This window comes from Carassius carassius, chromosome 42 (assembly GCF_963082965.1).
Source record: "Carassius carassius chromosome 42, fCarCar2.1, whole genome shotgun sequence".
Classification (NCBI taxonomy): Eukaryota; Metazoa; Chordata; class Actinopteri; order Cypriniformes; family Cyprinidae; genus Carassius; species Carassius carassius.
In genome coordinates, this window is record NC_081796.1 from 17,753,368 (window position 1) to 17,776,846 (window position 23,479).

General features: G+C 38.1%; 1 protein-coding gene across 4 annotated transcripts in view; it reads right to left on the reverse strand.

Moving 5' to 3' along the window:
• The window catches only part of LOC132123991 (catenin delta-2-like), a 316,895-nt gene that overhangs the window by 160,541 nt on the left and 132,875 nt on the right, over positions 1–23,479 (reverse strand). For all 4 annotated transcript variants that reach the window (XM_059534705.1, XM_059534706.1, XM_059534704.1 and 1 more), the window contains one exon: positions 2,537–2,571. In XM_059534705.1, the coding sequence (XP_059390688.1) occupies positions 2,537–2,571 (35 nt within the window). The remainder of the gene's footprint in view (positions 1–2,536; positions 2,572–23,479) is intronic.

Below are 23,479 nucleotides of genomic sequence, written 5' to 3' on the forward strand. Positions count from 1 at the left end.
CAATTATATTCCTTCTTAGAGAAAAATGGTATATGTGAGGATTTCCAGTCAGGATTTAGACCGTATCATAGTACTGAGACTGCTCTTCTTAGAGTTACAAATGATCTGCTCTTATCATCTGATCGTGGGTGTATCTCTCTATTAGTTTTATTGGATCTTAGTGCTGCGTTTGACACAATTGACCACAACATTCTTTTGCATAGACTTGAATACTTTGTTGGCATCAGTGGAAGTGCATTAGCATGGTTTAAATCGTACTTATATGACCGCCATCAGTTCGTAGCAGTGAATGAAGATGTATCCTATCGATCACAAGTGCAGTATGGAGTACCTCAAGGCTCAGTACTAGGGCCGCTACTCTTCACGCTTTATATGTTACCCTTGGGAGATATCATCAGGAAACATGGTGTTAGCTTTCACTGTTATGCTGATGATACTCAGCTCTATATTTCTTCGCAGCCCGGTGAAACACACCAATTTGAAAAACTAATGGATTGCATAGTCGATATAAAAAACTGGATGACGAGTAATTTCTTACTGCTAAATTCTGAAAAAACAGAGGTGTTAATTATAGGACCTAAAAACTCTGCTTGTAATAACCTAGAACATTGTCTAAGACTTGATGGTTGCTCTGTCAATTCTTCGTCATCAGTTAGGAACCTAGGTGTGCTACTTGATCGCAATCTTTCCTTAGAAAGCCACGTTTCTAGCATTTGTAAAACTGCATTTTTCCATCTCAAAAATATATCTAAATTACGGCCTATGCTCTCAATGTCAAATGCTGAAATGTTAATCCATGCATTTATGACCTCAAGGTTAGATTATTGTAATGCTTTATTGGGTGGTTGTTCTGCACGCTTAGTAAACAAACTACAGCTAGTCCAAAATGCAGCAGCAAGAGTTCTTACTAGAACCAGGAAGTATGACCATATTAGCCCGGTCCTGTCAACACTGCACTGGCTCCCTATCAAGTATCGCATAGATTTTAAAATATTGCTTATTACTTATAAAGCCCTGAATGGTTTAGCACCTCAGTATTTGAATGAGCTCCTTTTACATTATAATCCTCTACGTCCGCTACGTTCTCAAAACTCAGGCAATTTGATAATACCTAGAATATCAAAATCAACTGCAGGCGGCAGATCCTTTTCCTATTTGGCGCCCAAACTCTGGAATAACCTACCTAACATTGTTCGGGAGGCAGACACACTCTTGCAGTTTAAATCTAGATTAAAGACCCATCTCTTTAACCTGGCATACACATAACATACTAATATGCTTTTATTATCCAAATCCGTTAAAGGATTTTTAGGCTGCATTAATTAGGTAAACCGGAACCGGAAACACTTCCCATAACAACCTATGTACTTGCTACATCATTAGAAGAATGGCATCTACGCTAATATTTGTCTGTTTCTCTCTTGTTCCGAGGTCACCGTGGCCACCAGATCCAGTCTGTGTCCAGATCAGAGGGTCACTGCAGTCACCCGGATCCAGTACGTATCCAGACCAGATGCTGGATCAGCACCTAGAAAGGACCTCTACATCCCTGAAAGACAGCGGAGACCAGGACAACTAGAGCCCCAGATACAGATCCCCTGTAAAGACCTTGTCTCAGAGGAGCACCAGGACAAGACCACAGGAAACAGATGATTCTTCTGCACAATCTGACTTTGCTGCAGCCTGGAATTGAACTACTGGTTTCGTCTGGTCAGAGGAGAACTGGCCCCCCAACTGAGCCTGGTTTCTCCCAAGGTTTTTTTCTCCATTCTGTCACCGATGGAGTTTCGGTTCCTTGCCGCTGTCGCCTCTGGCTTGCTTAGTTGGGGACACTTCATCTACAGCGATATCGTTGACTTGATTGCAAATAAATGGACAGACACTATTTAACTGAACAGAGATGACATAACTGAATCCAATGATGAACTGCCTTTAACTATCATCTTTGCATTATTGACACTGTTTTCCTAATGAATGTTGTTCAGTTGCTTTGACGCAATGTATTTTGTTTAAAGCGCTATATAAATAAAGGTGACATTGACATTGACAAGCTCCCCAAGACATAAGATTAACCTCTCAACTGGAGTAGCACCCATACGGCCAGAGAGCAGGATGCTAAGCTGGGATTCATCACTCTTTAGACACATATGAGAGTGAAACAGCCTCTCTTTGTTGGGTTAAACACGATTACAGCAAGCACACTAGAGCTGCAACAGCGAATCAAATAAATAAACTGATAAAATTTAGAAATGAAAATAGTCAACAATTAATTTTTAAATGAATCATAATTAATAATATAAACTATAAATGCTATTTGAAAACCTGTATAATGCAATGTATATATTTTAAAATGATTGAATTCTTCTATCCAGACCAATAATGTGTGTACAACACATTTTTATGTTTTCAAATACTGAAAAGTCATAAAGATAATGCAAATATCCTACATGCTGCAACACTACTAATTCAGTGTAGTTATGAAATCTACATAAAAAAAGGACAAGTTCAAGAATCATTACAAAATTATGACATTTACCTTGGGTATTCCAGCGATACTGCTCATCTCCTGAACTGCAAATAAGAAAAATAAGTTGGAGTCACTCTTACAATCATATTTCACACACTATGCATGTAATGAATACTGTACTGTACATTGCAGTAAATCCTGCTGAAACAAATAATAATACAACATTAATTCATTTAACACATTCAATTATTATTTTTTCTTTTTAGTTTAAATAGCGAAAGTTCTGTTAGAAAGACTCTAATTCAACATCATTCATTCAAATTAATAGATCTGGCCAATCAGTGCTTGACACCTGGAGTATATAAGCACTGAATTTTCTTTCATTTTGCAGTCAATGACACTGACTTTACCCTCCACCCTCCCCACCACCACCAAGTTGGCCCTGTCTTTACCCGCCTTCATTTTCAGGCAGGATCCACCGAATCTGCATCCCCATGATTAAGATTAAAGAAGGGGCCTACGCTAAATAACTTTTTTATACAACTATTCATGAATCATTGTAACTCACTACCATCTTATAATATTTTACTGAATAAATAAATACCATGCAAATGTTCATCTTCCCTCTGAGTCTTTCTGATTAGATCTACTTGCTTTGTGTTTTAGTCTCATCTACTCTCTTCACAGCATGAAATGGGGCAGAAATAATTTATAATGTTGCATTTCTATGCTTGCTAATTTTATTTTCATGTTGTTCAAGATGTTAACATTTAGAAACTGGTCTGACATTAAGAGTTTGTTCCCATATTAAAATAATCTTTCAGATATGTTGATGTCTGTGTGTGGCATTTTAAGGTATTTTTTTGCCTCATGAGTATTCATGTGATATTATTAATACATTTGAACACCTCAATCCCCATGACATTTTCTCATAGAAAACAAACCATATACAAACATGCAAATAAAGGGAACAATTTGCATAGACTCAAAAGCCATTCAAACAATTACCTTCATTTTTAAGTTCACTTTTACAGGGTAAATACTGTATGATGCATAGTTTTAATGCTTTTCTCTCTGCCTGATATAATAGAATTGAGATGTTAGAGTATAATTGCGAAGCCCCAACATCTCTCGTCTCATAACAACCCAACATCGCTGGCAGGAAACTACAGCAGGCTGGGGTGAACTGAGGGTGCCACTTCACACAAATGCAGATGTATTTTCCTGCTCTTCCAGATCTCAGATCAAAGGTTAACCGGGATACCGCTTCCCACCCTTCAGACCATCATTATTATAAAGATTTCCTATTTATACTGAGAAAGAATACAAATAACTTCATACAGGCACATGGTGGGAATGAGACTGGTGCAGAATATTGGATTTCCTGGACTGTGATCGATGCTGCCGGTGCCTGGCTGGGCCAGAGGTTGAGGGAAAAAAAGAGAGAAAGAGAGAGAATAGGGATGGGGTTGGCTAAAATCAGCTCTGCTGTGGTTGACTGCCCATCTACTGTATAGACGCCTTCAGGCATAGCATGCTGTGACCCATGATCCTCTGCTGTGGCAGCCTGACAAACTGTTAGAGGGCTTCCTGCATCGAAAAAAGGCTATTTATCAGCAGTAGATCGTTGCACTAGGATTCATGGAAAAACCTCTGTGTGTTTACCAGCAAAACGTCCTAACCCTACGGAAAACTCTTTTGCTGCCCACTGCTGTCCCCCATCATCAGACAATCATGGTCTGATGATGGGGGACTGCATGGGAGTCATGCAGTTATCCTGCGGCTGCATCGAACAGCAGGCATTGGGAATATATACCTAAAAAAGTGGAAATGACTGGGGTGACATTGGAGTGATGGGAGATATTTACAGCAAGTGTCCTTGTTCAAGGACCAAGACGATCGAGCTATAAACTATAAACAGGAAGACGACGTCTGGGTCATTTCTGAATCTGAATGCAGAAGAGCCTGCATGGTCACAGAAGGTGACGTAGCAGGATTATCCAATTTGATTATGCATGAGAACATTTATTTATGCTTGGAAATACAAAAAAGGATACATTGAGGCGATGAAGAAGACCTTTTTATGTTTGCAGTGAATCTAGGAGCAAATAAATAAAAGATCATATGGAGTGAATTGCGGGAACAGGGTTGGTTGGTTTTTAATCGTAACTGATTAAAGGGGACATTGGATGCAAAATTCACTTTTACATGGTTTTGCATATACAGGTGCTGGTCATATAATTAGAATGTCATCAAAAAGTTGATTTATTTCACTAAGTCCATTCAAAAAGTGAAACTTGTATATTATATTCAATCATTACACACAGACTGATATATTTCAAATGTTTATTTCTTTTAATTTTGATGATTATAACTGACAACTAAGGAAAATCCCAAATTCAGTATCTCAGAAAATTTGAATATTACTTAAGACCAATACAAAGAAAGGATTTTTAGAAATCTTGGAAATGAAAGGTATGAGCATGTACAGCACTCAATACTTAGTTGGGGCTCCTTTTGCCTGAATTACTGCAGCAATGTGGCGTGGCATGGAGTCGATTAGTCTGTGGCACTGCTCAGGTGTTATGAGAGCCCAGGTTGGTCTGATAGTGGCCTTCAGCTCTTCTGCATTCTTGGGTCTGGCATATTGCATCTTCCTCTTCACAATACCCCATAGATTTTCTATGGGGTTAAGGTCAGGCGAGTTTGCTGGCCATTTAAGAACAGGGATACCATGGTCCTTAAACCAGGTACTGGTAGCTTTGGCACTGTGTGCAGGTGCCAAGTCCTGTTGAAAAATTAAATCTGCATCTCTATAAAGTTGGTCAGCAGCAGGAAGCATGAAGTGCTCTAAAACTTCCTGGTATACGGCTGTGTTGACCTTGGACCTCAGAAAACACAGTGGACCAACACCAGCAGATGACATGGCAACCCAAACCATCACTGACTGTGGAAACTTTACACTGGACCTCAAGAAACCCTGATATCCAAAGGAAATGCAAAATTTACTTTCATCAGAGAACATAACTTTGGACCACTCAGCAGCAGTCCAGTCCTTTTTGTCTTTAGATGCTTCTGACGCTGTCTGTTGTTCTAGAGTGGCTTGACACAAGGAATGTGACAGCTGAAACCCATGTCTTTCATACGTCTGTGCGTAGCGGTTCTTGAAGCACTGACTCCAGCTGCAGTCCACTCTTTGTGAATCTCCCCCACATTTTTGAATGGGTTTTGTTTCACAGTCTTCTCCAGGGTGCGGTTATCCCTATTGCTTGTACACTTTTTTTCTACCACATCTTTTCCTTCCCTTTGCCTCTCTATTAATGTGCTTGGACACAGAGCTCTGTGAACAGCCAGTCTCTTTAGCAATGACCTTTTTATGTTTTGCCCTCCTTGCACAAGGTGTCAATGGTCATCTTTTGGACAACTGTCAAGTCGGCAGTCTTCCCCATGATTGTGTAGTCTACAGAACTAGACTGAGAGACCATTTGAAGCCTTTGCAGGTGTTATGAGTTAATTAGCTGATTAGAGTGTGGCACCAGGTGTCTTCAATATTGAACCTTTTCACAATATTCTAATTTTCTGAGATACTGAATTTGGAATTTTCCTTAGTTGTCAGTTATAATCATCAAAATAATTTTTTTTTACATTTGAAATATATGAGTCTGTGAGTAATGAATTAATATGAATTAATTTAAATATTAAATAATTAAATATATTAATTAAAACGTAAAATAAAAGCGTAAACACTCTAAATAATTAAGACATTTTAATTTTCTGAGCAATATGATGTCAAATGGCTCCTCGGCAGCTGACAGACTGTCCCGTATTAGCATATTTCTGCCCTCAACCCGTTATATGCTGTCTTCCATTTTCTCAGCGCTCGAGCAGCTGTAGTGACAACAATGTCTTGTAAGCAATGCAGGTGTTTTGTAGTTGGATGTAAAAGTGAACATCTTCATTTTCTCCTGACATCAGAGACACTGAGGATGCAGTGGATTCATTTTGTTTTGTTTTGGCATTTTTGCCACTGAATACACCTAAATTAGTTTATGTCTGCACAAATACTTTTACTCTAGGCAGACTTCAAGGCAAAAAGTTCAAACTCAAGGATGGATCAGAACCCAATCTTCGTGATCCAGCTGCACCTCCAGACTTTATATTTTTTTATGATATTTTGCAAATTGCCTTTCCTCTTCCATGGTAGAGAGGTGTGGTGTGAGCAGAGCTCATTAGCATTTAAAGAGACTCACAACTGCATTCTCGGAAAACACAGGGTGAGTGAACAGGCAACTAGTTGTCTGTCATGTCATAAAGTGTGAGAGAGAACTGCCCCAGTGCACAAACGTGTGTTTATCAAGTGTTCTGCGTTTTCATGTGTGATTTCAGTAACCTACAGTGATGTAGAAATGAGCCATGTGTCATCTGAAAGTTTTAGATCCAGTCTTCACTGGAGCCGCTCCAGTCAGTTTTATGTTCTGCGCGCGTCTCAGATACTCCACTCTCCACCCAAATATAAAAGCTGCTGTCGGTTAATGAAGATATAATGGATGAACTCGCAGCTCGAGTGAACTCTTTTTGTGTCAGAAAGTAATATGATTTTAAGTTTTATGGACGTCACCATCTTTGATATTACTTTGGTCACTATCGATATGATAACTGGTAAGCCTTGACTCCAGTTGCATGTTCATACAAACAGAATTCGAGAAGCTACTGTAAGTTTCTGCATGAATGGGACATTTCAAGACTCTAAGTAAATGCAGTTTGAATCCCAAAAACTGACAGTGTGGATGTAGCCTCAGTGAGAATAGCCATATTCAAGAAACAACTAAAAACACATCTGTTACATCTTTATTTGACCCTCTAACTCAAGCACTTTCTATTCTATTTTAATTCTACTTTATCTATTTATCTTCATTTTCATAAAAAAAACAATAGCTTTCTATTGTTTCTATGCTATCAACTTGTTTTTCTTTGTGTGTGTGTATGTGTGTGTGTATACTGTCAACTGTTTGTTTACTAACATTCTTCAAAATATCTTCTTTAGCGTTCAACAGAATAATTAAACTCAGGTTTGGAACAACAGAATGTTCATTTTTGGATGATCCATCCCTTTAAGGAATCAGAACAGTATCTCAAATCATTCAACGTCTTGCAATTCCAATCACTAATCACATAGCAATCCTTCTAAGACTAATACCTTTCATAAAACTTGCTTGTTTCATGTGATAAGTAAGATTATACAGACAGTATGATGCATCAACCTCATAAAATAATGAGGCTTTTCTTCAGAAATAGTGCAATGGCAAATTCTACACGTAAAGCAAGTTCTGCAGAGGGGTTTAGTGAAAGGCCTCTATGTGAACCCCATGAGGACGTTTAGAGATCAAGTGCTTGGGGAAACATTTCCTCTTATGAACTTACCCTTGAGACCAAGCATCTAAAAAATGAAGGATGGGAGAAAGTTCTCAGCTGACAAAATTATTTTTTTCAGCTGTTTGTTTATACAGATTTTTCACTTTAAATAATACATGAATCTGGCAACTGAATAATGAAAATGTTGACCTGTTTGAATGGGAAATGGTTCTAATAATCAAAAGCTACTTATATAATCGTGTGCACAAGGAACGAATGAACCCATGTGAATACATCTGAAATGAAATGGTGGTGTAATTCAGTAGAAATGTTTCTCTTTTGTCCTGTTGCTTTGTCAACATTTGAGAGAAAATTATGTCAAAGCATAAACCCTGTGCGACAATTAAGATCATTTCTCTTCAGAAAGTCGTTACACTCTCTTAGAGCCAATCAAATGCAAGGACCGGCGTCAACTGTTGTGTAATGATGATTATTTTACAGCAGGCCAATATTTGAAATAGCCTGTCTCTCAACACACTTCATCACACCAACAAATCACTTCCACTCCTTATGGCTTGCAGTTTCATTTCCAAGAGGCTTTAACACACAACGAACTCCGTGGCCTAGCAGATTTCAGTTCGAGATGCTGTCACACACCTTCTGTTCAGATGGATGCGACGGAGCCAGACGCGAGAGAGCAAGGCAGCCAGAACCACCAGCATGATTGAGGAGCCTGCAGACCTGTGACAAGGCTTTTAATTGCAACCTGTTGGCAAGTGCAGACGAGCACATGGCCAGAAACTAATGCATGCTGGGTTGCATGCAAGGTTGAAAACGAGGTAATGGATGCATTATTATATTATATAAATTAGGGCTACATGTTTTTTGGTGGAAAAAATCATATTGCAATTAGTTTGCTAAATATTGTGATTTTAAATGCAATATGACAAAAGACAAACAAAATCTAAAACTAGCAAGTGAAGATTCCTCTCATTAGTTTTATTACTGATAAGATAATAATATTACAGATAAAAAGTATTATATACACTTTCTTATCAATAGCAATAATACAAATATATAAATAAATGTATTAATTAATAATGCATTTGAAATGTTTATAATTATTAACATCAATCCTAATAAGATTACAAATATTATTAAAATAAATACAACCAATAATATTATATTTGAAATGTTTATTATTATTTTTATTATGATTTTGTTATCATGAACATTATTTTATTCTTAATATATTTTTCCAATTTTATATTACAATAATAATATATATATTTATGTATTTATTGAAGTTCAATGAATCGCACTAGGCCATCTTACAAATTCGATATTATTTTGTTCATTTGTGCAGCACCAGTACATGTGAAGGCTGTTTGTGCCCTTCTTTCTCCGTAAATACTTGACACCATAAAAGCAGTCATGCCTGACGCACTAAACCATCTGTGGTGTCGCTCTGCCTTGATCCCCTTGACTGACCGTGATGAGTGTTGCTGTGTGTGTGTGTGTCTGTCTGTGCTCGGATCACAGCAGGCCACGGTCCATCAAGACACCACACAGAATTAGAGGAGATGGATCGGTACACCTTCTACACCCTTCTTTACAGCTGCTCTATTTCGAAATCCCTAGTTACATTACAGATTTAGCTTGGATAACTATCTGTTACACAGGCCTCCAAGCAAAATTGTCCTTCAGTAAAACATACATTACCCTTCCAAATCTAATAAAGCAGCTGTAGTCAGAATAAAAGATGAGACACAATTAACGTTGGCCAAATATAATCGTATCAACTGCATTAATACGGCACAGCTAAATCAATAATAATTACCGCAAGACTGCGCATCCATACGTTACACATACACTAGACCGAACTAAATGCAATATTAACCTCATTACCATAACATCCATAGTGTAAACGCTGACATCCATCCCCGATGGGTCCTAACAAGAAAGAAATGTCTTTACTCAGCCAAAACCCAATGACTCTCTGCTTGCCAACGTTGGGAGTCTTGGATAACTCATTCTGAGGCCTTGAATAAGATACAAACCCTCTCATTCAAGTCTGAATGGGAATTAGATTCAGTGGACTCGCTCCAGAATGCTTGATTAGAGTGAGGCCTTTAACTCAGAGACTGTAATTGCCTTCTGCTGCCAGTTTAATTGAGGGGGGCACTTCTTTTCTATTGGAACCGCTGCGTTCCCATGGTCTAAATACCCATAACTGTACTCTGAGTAGACGTTGTTATGAGGACATTATTAGCAATAACATTGCTAAATATTTTACTAAATAAAACTATTTTAGTGTTACACTGAAAATATTTGGAGTAGAAAAAGATTTTCACTCTGCAAACTGCAAGTTAATTTCACAAGTAATTACAAAGAATCAACAAGTAATATTGAGTTTATATTACAATTCTGAAAAAAGAATTGCAAGAGAAAATTCAGAATTGTGAAAGATAAAGTCACAATAACCATTAAAAATATATATTTTTAAAATTATCCCAAAACGGTCAAATAATCCTTAGCTTGTCAGGAAAGAGACTAAATAATCAAGGCTTAATTGTTAGTGCATGATATATCAAATGCCATCTGCTTATGTGGACTCGCAGCATTTCTGCAGTATTCCCTCGATCAATTCCTATAAAAAACATCAACATTAAAATAAAAAAAGAGACTGAACACTACACACACCAAACAAAAGTTATTGTTACCAATACTCAACCAGCAGTTTTTTTCTTTATGAAACGTGATGTAAGTTTAATCAATGACTTGCACAGATGGAAAAGAAAACTTCAAACGTTTAAAAGAGAATCTAAGTATTTAACGAATGTTGAAGTCAGAAAATACATGAACCTGAAACCCTACGGATAACCCAGATCTGTCATGTGTCACACTGGGGAGGCAGCAGGCTAAAGCAAAAATGACAAGTCTGAAACATCTGGCCTCTTCACAAGCAACTAAAATCAGCCTGCCATAGTGCACTTTGTATCTTTAAAAGCATCTAAAAGTTCATCACAGCAGATAAATCCTGACTTAAGGCTCTAAACTAGCTGTTGATGTGACCAAATATGAGTCTATTATCAAATACGCAAAGATACTCATCTGCAGAACTTAAAAGTAGTCAACAGCCAAACAATTTTTCACTCTGTACAGTGTAAAGAGGGTGATGCTGGAACGATGCAGATGAGAAGTATTTATGGAGAGGAAGGAAAACCATGCTTGGCTGCTTTGCTGCCGTCTTGCATCCCGAGATGAAAAATGAAGTTTTAATTTTAGGACTCCATCAAAATGGAGCACAAACAGCTAACAGGCAGTCTATTTGTGTACCCTTCAGGGATGCTCTGTGTCTGCAGACTAACATCCAACACACGCACAGTCCTACAGAAGCCATTATGTCACAGATGAGAAGATATTCTTTTCTGCCACTAACACAGATGGCACACACATACACTCACACAACAGGCTCATGTTTTTCTCCACCTATACGGCATGTTTCAAAAGAATATGGTAACCTTTCTACTCAGACTCAAACTTCACATCCTGTTGCTAGCGGTCACACGTGCCCACATCACCGGAGGATCATTTATCTCTGTTTAGTAACAAATTAGAGTAACCAGACATCTGCAAATTAGTGTCCTGTCCCTTGCTGAAGCTGTTCACTGAAATGGCCACCGTTTACTGCACTAAATAATATTTAATAGGACAGAACATGCTACATGCTGTTAGAAAAGGCAGTATGATTAGAACCCATCAGTTTCGGTTATTCTTTAGTTTACTGATTCACGCAATAATTTCTAACTTGACACGTTATTATCAATACAGTTTACAAATTACAATGTGAACATTTTATTATTAATTTAATTAAATTTTTTATAGTTTCTTAAAATTATCTTCAAAATGATCAAATAAACTAGATAATAGTTTTATTAAATTATTAGATAGCATTTATTATTTGTTTAATTTGTAATTTAATATTTATAAAATGAATAGATTATATTTTTTATTAAATTATCAGATATGTATACTTTATATGTTTACTTTACTTGGTTTATGTTTCCTTAAAATTATTTGTAAAAAGTAATTGGGAACACTTTGCAATAAGATTTCATTAGTTAATGTATTCACTAGCATGAACAAACAATGAATACATTATAATATTTATCCATTTTTAATGTTAGTTTATGAAAGCATTGTTCATTGTTAGTTCAGGTTAATTCACAGTGCAACTTTTGATTTTAATAATGCTACAGTAAATGTCGAAATTAACATTAAATAAGTATTGTTCATTCTTAGTTCGTGTTAACTAATGAACCTTATAGTAAAGTGTAAGTGTTACCAAGATATTATATTAAAAAAAACATGTTTATAGAAGTCAAATGTAATGTAAATTTAAACGATGAACGATGTATGCTTAAACTACTGTTCTTAATTTTACAGCAACTTTACTGTGATAAATAGAGCAACTACTGGATAATTGTAAGTTACTTTTAATTTGACGAAAAAACTGTTTACCATGGACTATTTTTCATCAAAGAACTACATTTATGAAGGTCAAATTACACAAAACTGGAATTGCCTTAATTTTATTCTTAAATAATAACAATGAACAATTCAATGATATATTAACCAATGAACTTGAAATCTCAGTGTAAATTTACATTTCATTACTTACATTACAGTCTCTCTATTTTTGGAAAACTCAATCTCAGGTCACAGAGAGATGACTGAAGAAAAAAAAAGAGATAGAGAAAGGTGAACTGGAGTCCCAAGGCGAGTTCTCAGAGTATATGTGAGAGTCTGAAGTTTATTTTTTTGCAAAAGAGCCCACTGCCTCACTACTGGTGACAGGGTTATGAGACATGGCATAACATTTCTGTTATTTCAAACACTTGACTGACGTAACAGAGTGAGTTTAGGGCAAGAACATTGTAGTAATCTCATACATTTTTGTGTTTTGTCACTATGCCAACCTTAAAGCACCTGTTGCCACCAGCGATTATGTTTTATAGGACTAATTTTGTGTGAACCGAATGTGGTTAGTAAAAGTCTTATAATGCTTCTTTATGATGGTAATCAACTTAACTGAAAATTTAAGTGTAAATCCTCTCATGTGAGTCTAGTCTTACCAGTTAAATCTTTTCTTTTGCTCAAACAATCGGTCATTTGTTGGTTAAAAAGCAAAGTCTTATGAAAACATGATTCTATCAACAGGAATGCTTTGGATTCACTGCAGAATAAGCCAGAGTGTAAATTAAGGACCATAAAGTAGGAGTGATTGTTCTAATTCTCATATTGATTTGCATGATATAACATCATTATTGTTATTTTTACCTATTCTTCAGTGCATAATATAAAATTGGGGTTAAATTGGGGTTGGTAGCTCCTGGGGTCGAAATTGTTTAGTGCAGCAAATGCAGTTCATGCTGGTAATGGAGATGGAATTGTATTACAAAACAGCAGACACTTGAAGTAGCATTTGGTCATACTTTATTTTTTATATTTTCAATAGACCAAATATTACCAGTGAAGGTCTGCATGTTTTGTTGATGCACCTTTCAACCTTTTAGTAAGTCATGTAAATGTGACCAATTCAATTTTATTAATGTTGGAAAAATAAACTGTTTAATTGTATTTTAGTTGTGTGATTTGTGATAAAGGTATAGACCAGATGTTCTCAACTCTGGCGCTCGAGGTCCATGTTCCTGCAAAGTTTAGTACTAACCTTGATCAAACTCACCACCTGTAACTCTCTTGTAATCCTGAAGACCTTGATGAGCTTGTTCAGATGCGTTTAATTAGAGTTAGAGCTATACTCTGCAGGAAAGATGAGTTGAGAACCCCTGGTATAGACAAAATTAATATAGTTTATGTGGTTATATTAATCAAAAAGAAATTAGAAATATTTACTTAATCATAGGGAGTTGATATATATATTCATATAACTAAGTAAATGGGAAATCTTGGACAAAAATATATCATAAAATCTACTTATTTACTTTAGTAAATAGTAAGATTTACTTAATATTTTGTTAATTGCAAGGCTCCCGTCTATAAAATTACAAAAAAGCTTTAATAACTTAATAAACACAACTTCTAAATTAATTATAATGAATTAATATTTACTTAATTACAGTTCAATTATATTTAATTTCTTCATGAATGTTAAGTTTAGTAAGTAGATTTTAATAATAGCAAGTAAGTTGTAATTGATATAAGAGCAGTAAAATTTACTTAAAATGTGCAAATTGTTACGAGGGTTTTTTCAAGTAAATCTTAAAAGTGATTACCTAAAATCTTACAATTACCTACACTGTCACTGTGGGAAGTGTAAAAATAACCCAGAAGTGTATGTCTGGGACCGGAAATGAATGCGAAGCAACCCACTAAACACTCGACGTCGGATAGACGTGCAGATCATGTCTATATTAGGTCCGTTGGTCCATGACCATTTCTATACATCTATTCGACGTCCAACCATGACCCAACTTGGACATCATCTTGACGTTCAACATTTGATCTTTGAACTGGGTAATTTTTTTGCACATCATTTGGACCGAATTTGGACGTCCAAAAAAGACGTCACTCTGACGGCACATTGCGCAGAGGGAAGACAGAAACAAGAGTAAAAATGGTTTGATGAATGAATGAAAGCTACTGGCCACTTAGCTGACAAGCCATAAATACATTTTAACAAAATCCAAATGAAAAACAATAATAGTAAAATCACTTCTGAGTAGGCAGGCAGACAGACAGACAGGCAGCTATTTTTTTAAACAAATATTTTTTATTGTATTTTATTTAATACCACTCTTAAGATATTTGACTTGCACTGGCTTTCAAAAGTAAAAAATATATATAAAAATATGCATGTACAGTACGTACAAATTATGGTTTCATTGCCTGTAAGATATAGTAAGATATGGGAAAAGCTAATCATAGAGTTTTATATTGAAGCAGTGGTGTTGAGAGAGAGAGGGACTTTTAAGAGTGAGAGGCTGATCTGAAGTGACGTGGTCAGTGGCTGTAAATAATCTGGGAAATCGTGTCTCAGTTCTTCAGTCTCAGCTCTGGCTAACAGCACAGACTCACAGGTAAGTTGCTAAGTCATGTCAGCCCCACTTAATAGAGTCTCAAGGGCAGTCATTCCATGGCCGACATTGTATCCCACCCAGATTCAGACTGAACCCAACCCCTAAAAGAGCCAAAGAAGACTTTGTAAATTTTTCTTATGCTCACCAGGGCAACATTTATATGGGAAAATACATTAAAATTAATATTTTCTCTCTTTCCAAAAACAAAGAAATAAAAAACTTACTGACACCAAACCTTTGATATGAAGTGAAGTGACATAAGCCAAGCATGGTGACCCATACTCAGAACTCATGCTCTGCATTTAACCCATCCAAAGTGCACACACAGCAGTGAACACACACACACACCATGAACACACACCCGGAACAGTGGTCAGCCATTTTTGCTGCGGCGCCCGGGGAGCAGTTGGAGCAGTCCAAGACTCAAACCCACAACCTTAGGGTTAGGAGTCAAACTCTCTAACCACTAGGCCACAACTTCCCAACATGAGCATGTAGTGCAAACTAAAGAGCAGTGGAAGGGGAAAAACCTTTTTGCTGATACATACTAATTCATATTAGCTTTCCATTTAGTTGGCACACTAAGTCTCGTGCTCTATAAGCACAGGCAGCCATGATGGTGTTTGGACGGATGGCCTGTTATGCTCACAGAACACATCATTAATCTCGCCTTTCCTCTCGTTCAAATAAACAACAGCATTAAGACAACAGTCCTGCCCATCAACATACTCATAGTAAATAAGCCCGCTGTGTGGTTTGAAACGTAAAAGCTAGTTTATGGGCAGGCAGGCAGTAATGATGTTTACTCAAAGGCTTCTCGTCATCAAGGGGACGAACAAAGACACGGCCATCAAGGGCATATCACTTTTAATGAGCCTCTAAACCCATAAAACCCACCATCTACCCTCTATAGACAAACAATGACTAAACTTTTATTTTATATTGATGTGTGCATAGAAGCAAAGTCTTAAATGTCTGCCAGAATGGCCCTCTTAAACACAATAAAAATTAAAGTAGCCACTCAAACCAACAACACTCGGCTTTGTGAGATTATTTTATTCACCTCCACTCACCCAATGAAACCTGCTGTGGAGCTGTCTGAGGTTTATCATATTGAAGAAAGCAGGAGGACAGGGGTGATTTATAATCAGACTGAGGGATTATCTAGCTGGGTCATAGAGAAATCAATGGACATTTTACATAGCAATCGGCCACAATCAAAGGAACGCTTCTCGCTGCTTGGTCAGGGCATCGGCAGCGAGATTAGCTAATTAAATAGTCAATAGGATCTTCACTGCACAAGCAGATGCATGTCGAAATCAAGAATTGTTTCACTTGTTGTGTTGCAAGTATCTCAATTTCTATTGCTCATAATGCTTAGACAGTAGCAACCACCGACTCGACCCAGCATTGAGGCTAAGTTTATATGAGTAAGTTTCAGTCAAACTTACATTAAAGAAAATCTAAAAATCTTGCTTCCTTAATACTGCATTATTATAAAGTCTATGCATGCCACAACATGAAATTTCCAGCCAATAACAATGTCAATAACTGTAAAAATATAAATAATGCATACTATGTATTTATTATATTCAATTGTTCAATAGCTGATATTAAAATGTTGTACTATAAATAATAAAGTAAAATAAAATAAATGGTTTGAAATGCTACATGTTAATTTAAGCAAAGCAATATTCTAAATGTAAGTACAAGAAAAAATAAGTCAACATAAAATAATGAAATACTAAAATCATATAAAATCATAAATTAATAGCATAATATTTTGTATTCATTATTAATTATTGAGAAGGCTGGAAGTTAATTTAATCATCACACTGTAATTGTGAGTATCATTATGATATTTACTTACTAATATTATTAGAAATTATTATAATATATTAATAATTTATTTGTCTGATAGACAGACAGACAGATATATAGAAGGAAGAACATAACAAAATAACATAACATAACTTTACATAATACATTTTAATATTTAGATATGATAAATTATTGCTGTATTTATAAATAATAATGCTGAATTCAAGTATAAAAAAAGGATATTCAACATAAAAGTATATTCACGGATATTCAATATAAAATAATATATTAAAAACATATATTGTGCATCCCTAGTAAAAACAACACTGAAAAAAATAATAATTCATCCAATAAAAAAAGAGGGTAATGATTCACATTTATATTTTTTTACTTGTAATGAAAAATAAATAAGAGCAAGAGCAAGTTATTTATTTTTCATTGACTCAAGTAAAAAAATATAGATGTGAATCATTACCCTGATTTTTTTTCAGTGAATTAAATGACGGAGGGAAATATGTTTTTGAGCATGTATTGACATTGGGACTTTGAAATTGTAGTCACATTGATCTGTGCTCTTCATGCAGGTGACGTGGTTTTGAATCAGACTTGCGACATTTCTTGATTCCATTCTTATTTACTTTTTCTGTCAATTCCTGTCTTTCTCCAGTCATACCATTGAAAACTGTAAAAAAAAAGGAAAAACACAAGTGAAAACGGCATACCGTGAATCTGTATGCCAAACAGTTCGAATGTTTTTTTGACCAACAGAACCAGAAACTGTTATAAGCAGTAAACCCTGCCTGTAGCATGACAAGGTCTGCTGGGTAGAAAAAATCCAAAGAGCAGACACCAGACCGGCTCAATCTAGACATGCACATGCTGATGAAAATAATCAGATTTGACATAATACATAATCGTGTGTCGTGCACACTGTAAAACAAGCGACTGAGGGAGGAAAAGCAAGAGACAATGGTAGAGATAAGAAAGGGGATGAGCGTTACATCATTGAAAGCTAAATTCTTTGTAATATATGTTCCATGCTACTCAAGCAACAGCTGTATTCCCTATTCACCAAAGGAATGACAGCTTGTCTTCATAATTTTACCCTGTCAATCAAACTCTTTGTGCACTGCATAGACCAGAAAATAAATATGCAAATGAACGGTTCTGACTCCCTTCAAACTGCTCTATTTCTTTCACCAGTTTTGCAAATTTTTTGGTCAGAAATACAAATACACGTGCAAAAAAGGCTTGTGGGGCATAATAGAAGCAAGCTATTAACCACACAATTGACAAGACGTCTAAATTAAAAAAAGCATACCACTCTTCAATAAATGTGAATAATTGCCTTACGTTTTCAATTTTAATAATAAAATATAATAATAATAATAATTAACATTTAACAGTACTCAAATATAAAATGCTATGGCATTTGAATTAATTATAACAATAAAACAATAAATAATTGTTAGAAATAACAATAGTAATTTAATTAATTAAAAATAAATGTATAATAATAAAAAAATAGTTATTATTATTATTATTAACAACATTAATTCTCAGCTTATTAAGTAGTTCTAAGTTACTTTCGTAATATGAGGGTTCACCTAAGCCAGAAAGAGGCTGAAGACCCGTGGTCATTTAAGCTGATCTAGCATTCAGCTGACTAAAGTTTGTACTGATCTATCTCCAAAATACCCACAGTGCCGAAGGTTTTCATGTCAAATGTGAATGCTCAGCAGGAAATCTGCAGGGACTTTACAGAGCACTGCAAAATTGTTGCCTTTTTGGCAATATTGAAAGTTTAAGATCGAGGAATAACTGTAATGAATGTCAGCAAGAAATTGAACCAGAGTCCCTCTTTCACATTTATTTCAGTGTCTGTTTGCACTGTCGCCCTGTTTATGAAAGGTGTATGAAACAAGCCTGAGTCTTTATCTAATATGCTTTGAAGTTGACTTAAAAACACGTCCCTCCAGTGGTTTTTGGAAAGTAATTCATGGAACATCCATAGTGTAAACACATACACACATGCCATGTTAGCTTCCAGCACTATATCCAATCAGAATCATTTATGATCCTCCATAGACATATACAGACACTCTCTCTCTGCATGATTGCGTGTCCTTCATCTACTCCTGCTGTGTTCCCACTAGGAGCTTCTATTTAATCCTTTCAGGCATGGGAATGCGCCACGTGTTGAATCTGGATTCATACAATTCCCCTCCAGTTAATTCCACAACTGGTGTGTGATACAGCTCAGCTCCTCCATGTGTTAGCATGTTTTTCGGCTTTTTATACAATATGTATGATGGTTGCGCTACAGTCCTGCGGTAGGAAAGTGTCAAGAGCACAGAATGTAACACCATTAAAACACGGCACCGCAGGGCTGCGCTGAACCCCTCTCTCGCTCAGTCGATGGATGTTTTCACTGCTGCAGAACAGCAACAAAATGCCATGCTGACTTCACACTCTAGAATGGCCAGAGTCAACTGTGCTCGGTTAAGGTCAAGTCTAGATTTCGGTGAAGTCTGGCAAAAAGGAGGATGTGTGAATGTAATGGTGTGTGTGTGTGTCCAGCGCTTTTTACAAGGTTTAAAGTTCTGACTTGGATGATCCGGATCACAAGTGTACAGCAAGACAGATCGACATCTCCACATGGTAGTAATGTGTCTTCTGTGATCACTGTAATAGGATTTGAAAAAAAATACGTCTGGTTTCGTGACTGCATACCACACTCATCATAATGAAGAAGAAGAAGAAAAAAGAAGAAATAAATAAATGGAAAATAAATAAATAAATTGTCAGTTTCTGCAATAAATAAAAAAATAAAAAAATATAGATCTATTTTAGGCAAAAACTGGGTAGCATCAGTTAAAAAAGAAAATACACAAATTAATAAATAAACTTCTATAAAAAATAAAAATAAAAATCTCCTTTAACAAATAGAAATATGTTGCTCTTTTAAAGCCATATGGTAAAAGTTCAAGACCAATGTTTTAGCACAATTTTTTTGATTGACGTGAGTAGGTTGTTCTTCATTGTATAAGTGTAGATGTTTTCTAATTGATTACCTGAGGAAGTGTTTAAATAAAATAAAAACAAAACAATTAATTGTATTTAATTAAACTAAATCTTGGTCTATTTAGGCAAGAACCAGGCAGAATCATTTAAAATAATAATAATAATAAATATATAAACTCTAATATAAATAAGATAATAATAATAATAATAATAACAATAACATGTAAACTCTATATATGATTTTTAGGTGGACTTGAGATAAATAGATACATTTTTCTTTTAAAGTTTTAGCACAAATTTTGATTGACAGATGAGAAGGCAGTCCTTCATTGTACAATGCAGTTGTTTCTGATTACCTACAAATCCATTTTACAAATGAACTGGGTATAAATAATAATAATAATAATAAATACTTAAATAAAGGATAAACAAGGTAGACTTAAATAAATACATAAAAAAAGATCATACATGCAAAACATTTTGCAAAACATTTTGGACCCGGTTTACACCGTTATTTTGTGCTGTCCACTTGTGAAGTGGAAACAGGATCTGTGTGTCCTACGGTTCTGAAATCGTTGCATTGATTACAGGTCAGATTCAGTTAAACCTTGTCTCTGACCCTTCCGCTTCTCTCTTTTCCAGACAGCAAGCCATTTTATCTCTCCATCTCTCTCCTCTGTATCTCAGCATGCAGATAAGTATTAAATCAAACCCAGCATCTGTTCATCTCACCAAATTCTGTCTGTAATATTTAATATCAGATTCAATTAATATCTCCACAGTCCTTAAAAACACAGGCCCGCAATTAATCACTGCAGAAGATCATCCCTCATTGTCAGAATAAAAGCAAATAATCCTGATAATACTGATCTGGGAGGGTCTGGAGCAGGAGACATGGGTATTTTACAAAATGCAGAGACAGAATTCACTCATGATTGGGTTTATCGATGGTATGCGATATGAAAGGCATAGAAGAAGCAGGGTTCCCTTTCAATACTTCACTCGTACTGCGTCGAAGACGCTTATGGGAAAAACTCCTTTTTTCTCCTGAACTGAAGCCTTATTCAATCACGCAGTGAAACTGCACGGCCATTGGTTCGTGCAGTGTTATTAAAACAAACCAATGGCTCGGCAGCGAAGCTATGGCAGCGAAGCCTGCCAAAGCCCGCCAAAAGGGGCGGGGGATCTGGCTATATATTGGCCGCTTTGCCACAGGAATTCAGATCTCTTCTCATTCAGCGACGACGTCACATCGCTTCGCTGATCTCCGCTGATCTCCGCTGAACTGCTCGCCGTTGACACGCCTCGCACTGGAACGCGACTGCCGGTCCCCGCTGCAGATACATCGCTTCCCTGCGGCCATCCGGTGAGATATATTGAAAGAGCACATTTCTCTAAAAGAGCCTTTTCTACGGCGTTGTTTCAAATGCCGTCTCGTCATTGCAGCTCGTCAATGCTGCTGCCGCAAGTGATCTGGTCATGTTTGGAGGGACTGAGGAGGAACTGCTAGAGGACAGCATGTCTCTAGCTGCTTCAGATGCTGAGGAGCTGTCGGGCTCGCCGGACCCCGCCCCCTCGATGTTATCTGAACCCAGCTGCACGAAACGCGGGATGGACGCCGAACTTATCCGCGTTCTCTCCAGGGCAGTGGATGAGCTGTGTCTGGAATGGTCTCCTCCAGAGGAACCATCTCGTAGCCATCTGGATGAATGGTTTCTGCCGGGGCGCCAGTAAGCCCCTCGTCAGAGAACCACCCTGTTCTTCCCGGAGGTCCACGACGAGCTTACAAAATCGTGGCGCGCCCCCTACTCGGCGCGCTTGCGTACTTCATCTTCATCTGTCCTCACCTTGATTGATGGCGCTGAAGAGAGAGGATACGAGCGATTGCCGTCGCTGGACGAGTCTGTGGCCGTGCATCTCTGCCCGCCCACGGCTATTGGATGGAAAGCCAAGGCCAACCATCCGTCCAAACCCTGCCGTATGACGTCGGTGCTCGCCGGGCGTGCTTATTCATCGGCAGGGCAAGCAGCCGCGGCGCTCCACTCCATGGCAGTGCTACAAGTCTTCCAGGCCAAACTTCTCACCGCCACTGATGAGTCTGGCCCGGATGTCACCACGCTCAGGGAGCTGAGAAGTGCAATGGACTTGGCACTGCGTGCTACCAAGAGCACTGCACAGGCTATAGGGCACTCAATGGCTAACCTGGTCGTCCTGGAGCGCCACCTGTGGCTTAACCTCAAGGAGATCAAGGATGCTGACAGAGCCGATCTCCCCCAGCGGCCTCTTCGTTCCAGCGATTGAAGGGTTCGTTGAACGCTTCACGGAGGCACAGAAGTCGTCCCAGGCGATGAGACACTTCTTGCCAAAACGCGCTTCATCTGCCACTACCAGTCGCCCCAGACAGGTGCCGACTTGTCAGCCTCCCAAGCAAGCGCCCGCTGCTACCGCCGCTGCCCAGCCTTTGGAATCCGAGCCCCGACACCGTTCTCGCTTGGCCACCAGACGGTTTCAGTTCCCTAAACACATGGGACCCCGGCCCAAGGTAGTGCTGGACCCTGCGCCACCACCGTCATCCTGATCTACAGGCAAGAAAGAGGAGGGGGCTAAGTCTCACTGCGGCCGGACCACCCCCCAAACTGCCCCGTGTGTTTTGCCGTCCATCTCCAGGTGTTGACGAAGTTGTTTTTGCTGCAAACAATGGGCACTTTTTAGCACCCAGACAGCAAAGCGCTGTTATAGTTCACAAAAAAACACACACACTCCTTCACAAAGAGAGCAGTTTTCCTTACATAACACTCACGAGTGCTATGCCCCCCCACGACAGACAAACACTCCAGTTAATCGAACCTCTGTCCATCCGGGCCTCACAATGGCAAGCCATACCTGGGGTATCAGATTGGGTCATGGGAATAATAAAACACGGCTATTCCCTTCAGTTCGCACGACGACCACCACGCTTTCGCGGGGTGGTCACCACTTTGGTGCACAACGAGAACGCTCACGTTCTTCGTGCCGAAGTAGAAAATCTGCTGGTGAAGGGAACTATAGAAGTCATTCCCCCAGCACACCGGGTTTTACAGCCGTTACTTCTAGTTCCCAAGAAGGATGGCGGGCTGCACCCCATCCTCGATTTAAGACATTTGAACCATGCCCTCATGAGACGGCGCTTCAGAATGATCACGTTGAAACAAATCCTCCAAATCATCCAAATACGCTCAGGGTATTGGTTCTTTTCGCTGGATCTGAAAGACACTTACTTTCACATCCAGATAGCCCCCCATCACAGGCCGTTCTTGAGATTTGCCTTTGAGGGTGTGGCTTACCAATACAAGGTCCTACCCTTTGGGCTGCTACGTATGCGCCCCCTCCAATTTTGGCTGAAACACGTGTTCCACCTCATGTGTGGTGTCACGGACGCCTGAATATCAAGGTGAGTCAGGACTGCATTGGCCCTGACCCCTTGGAGGAACATGCAATGGATGGAACGGGGTGCCCCGCTTGGTATGGTCTGCAGAAGGAAAGTGATTTCACAGACGCGTCCAACAAAGGATGGGGCGCGCTGTGCGAAGGGAAACCCGCTTTCGGCCGATGGTCGAAAGAGGAGAGCAGGCTTCACATCAACTGCCTCGAGATGATTGCAGTTCAACGAGCCTGCCAGAGCTTCCTCTCAGACCTAAAGAGCCACCACATGCTGGTCAGATCAGACAGCATG